Source organism: Neopelma chrysocephalum, unplaced genomic scaffold, assembly GCF_003984885.1.
Source record: "Neopelma chrysocephalum unplaced genomic scaffold, ASM398488v2 Primary Assembly neopelma1_88947, whole genome shotgun sequence".
NCBI classification, from domain to species: Eukaryota; Metazoa; Chordata; class Aves; order Passeriformes; family Pipridae; genus Neopelma; species Neopelma chrysocephalum.
In genome coordinates this window covers 1,015-2,314 of record NW_020917994.1, presented here as the reverse complement: position 1 = coordinate 2,314, position 1,300 = coordinate 1,015, and the positions used below count along the sequence as shown (strand labels likewise).

The 1,300-nt window shown below is 63.1% G+C and overlaps 1 protein-coding gene across 1 annotated transcript in view; it reads right to left on the bottom strand.

The window, feature by feature from the left end:
- Positions 1-207: 207 nt before the first annotated feature.
- Positions 208-1,300, bottom strand: part of LOC113979782 (neuralized-like protein 4) — a gene marked incomplete at its 3' end in the record, with an annotated part of 1,803 nt that continues 710 nt past the window's right edge. Inside the window, exons 3-4 of the mRNA XM_027707071.1 lie at positions 793-833; positions 208-295 (exon numbers count right to left, since the gene is read on the bottom strand). Of these exons, the coding sequence (XP_027562872.1) occupies positions 208-295; positions 793-833 (129 nt within the window). The remainder of the gene's footprint in view (positions 296-792; positions 834-1,300) is intronic.

The window sequence follows — 1,300 nt, the reverse complement described above, 5'->3', positions numbered from 1 at the left end:
GAACCCCAGCACCCCTCCACTCCCCTTCCCAAGTTGTTCCCAGTGCCCTTCCAGTGCCTCCCAGTGCCCTCCCAGTCCCCTCCCAATGCCCCCCCAGTGCCCCCCAGCACCCTCCCACTCCCCTCCCAGTCCCTCCCACTCCCTCCCAGTCCCCTCCCAGTCCCTCCCAATCCCTCCCACTCCCTCCCAGTGCCCCCCAGTGCCCACCTGGGGAGGGGGGTGGACAGGCCTTCTCCGGGGGGGCTCCGGGGGCCAGGCTGTTGTCAGCGGGGCCGGTGGCACCGGTCAGGGACACCTGGACACACTGACCATAGAGATCCACCACCGCATAGACCTCTGGGGACAGGGACAGGGTCACCTCAGGGTCACCTCAGGGTCACCTGGGTCACCTCAGTGTCACCTCAGTGTCACCTGGGTCACCTGTGTCACCTGGGTCACCTCAGGGTCACCTGGGTCACCTCAGTGTCACCTGGACACACTGACCACAGAGATCCACCACGGCACAGACCTCTGGGGACAGGGACACCTGGATCACCTGGGGCACCTCAGTGTCACCTGGGTCACCTGGGTCACCTCAGTGTCACCTGGACACACTGACCATAGAGATCCACCACCGCATAGACCTCTGGGGACACGGACAGGGGCACCTCAGTGTCACCTCAGTGTCACCCCAGTGTCACCTGGACACACTGACCATAGAAATCCACCACGGCATAGACCTCTGGGGACAGGGACAGGGTCACCTGTGTCACCTGTCACCTCAGTGTCACCTCAGGGTCACCTCAGTGTCACCTGGACACACTGACCATAGAGATCCACCACGGCATAGACCTCTGGGGACAGGGACAGGGTCACCTGGGTCACCTCAGGGTCACCTGGACACACTGACCATAGGGATCCACCATGGCACAGACCTCTGGGGACAGGGACACCTGGGTCACCTGGGTCACCTCAGTGTCACCTGGGTCACCTGGGTCATCTCAGTGTCACCTCAGTGTTACCTGTGTCACCTGAATCACCTCAGGGTCACCTGTGTGACCTCAGGGTCATCTCAGTGTCACCTGGGTCACCTCAGTGTCACCTGGACACACTGACCATAGAGATCCACCACCGCACAGACCTCTGGGGACAGGGACAGGGTCACCCCAGGGTAACGCGGGTCACCTGGGTCACCTCAGTGTCACCTGGGTCCCCCGGGTCCCCCCAACATCCTGGATGTCCCCAATGTCCCTGGATGCCCCTGGATGTCCCTGGATGTCCCCAGTGTCCCCGTACCTGGTGGCAGCCCCGAGCAGGCCAC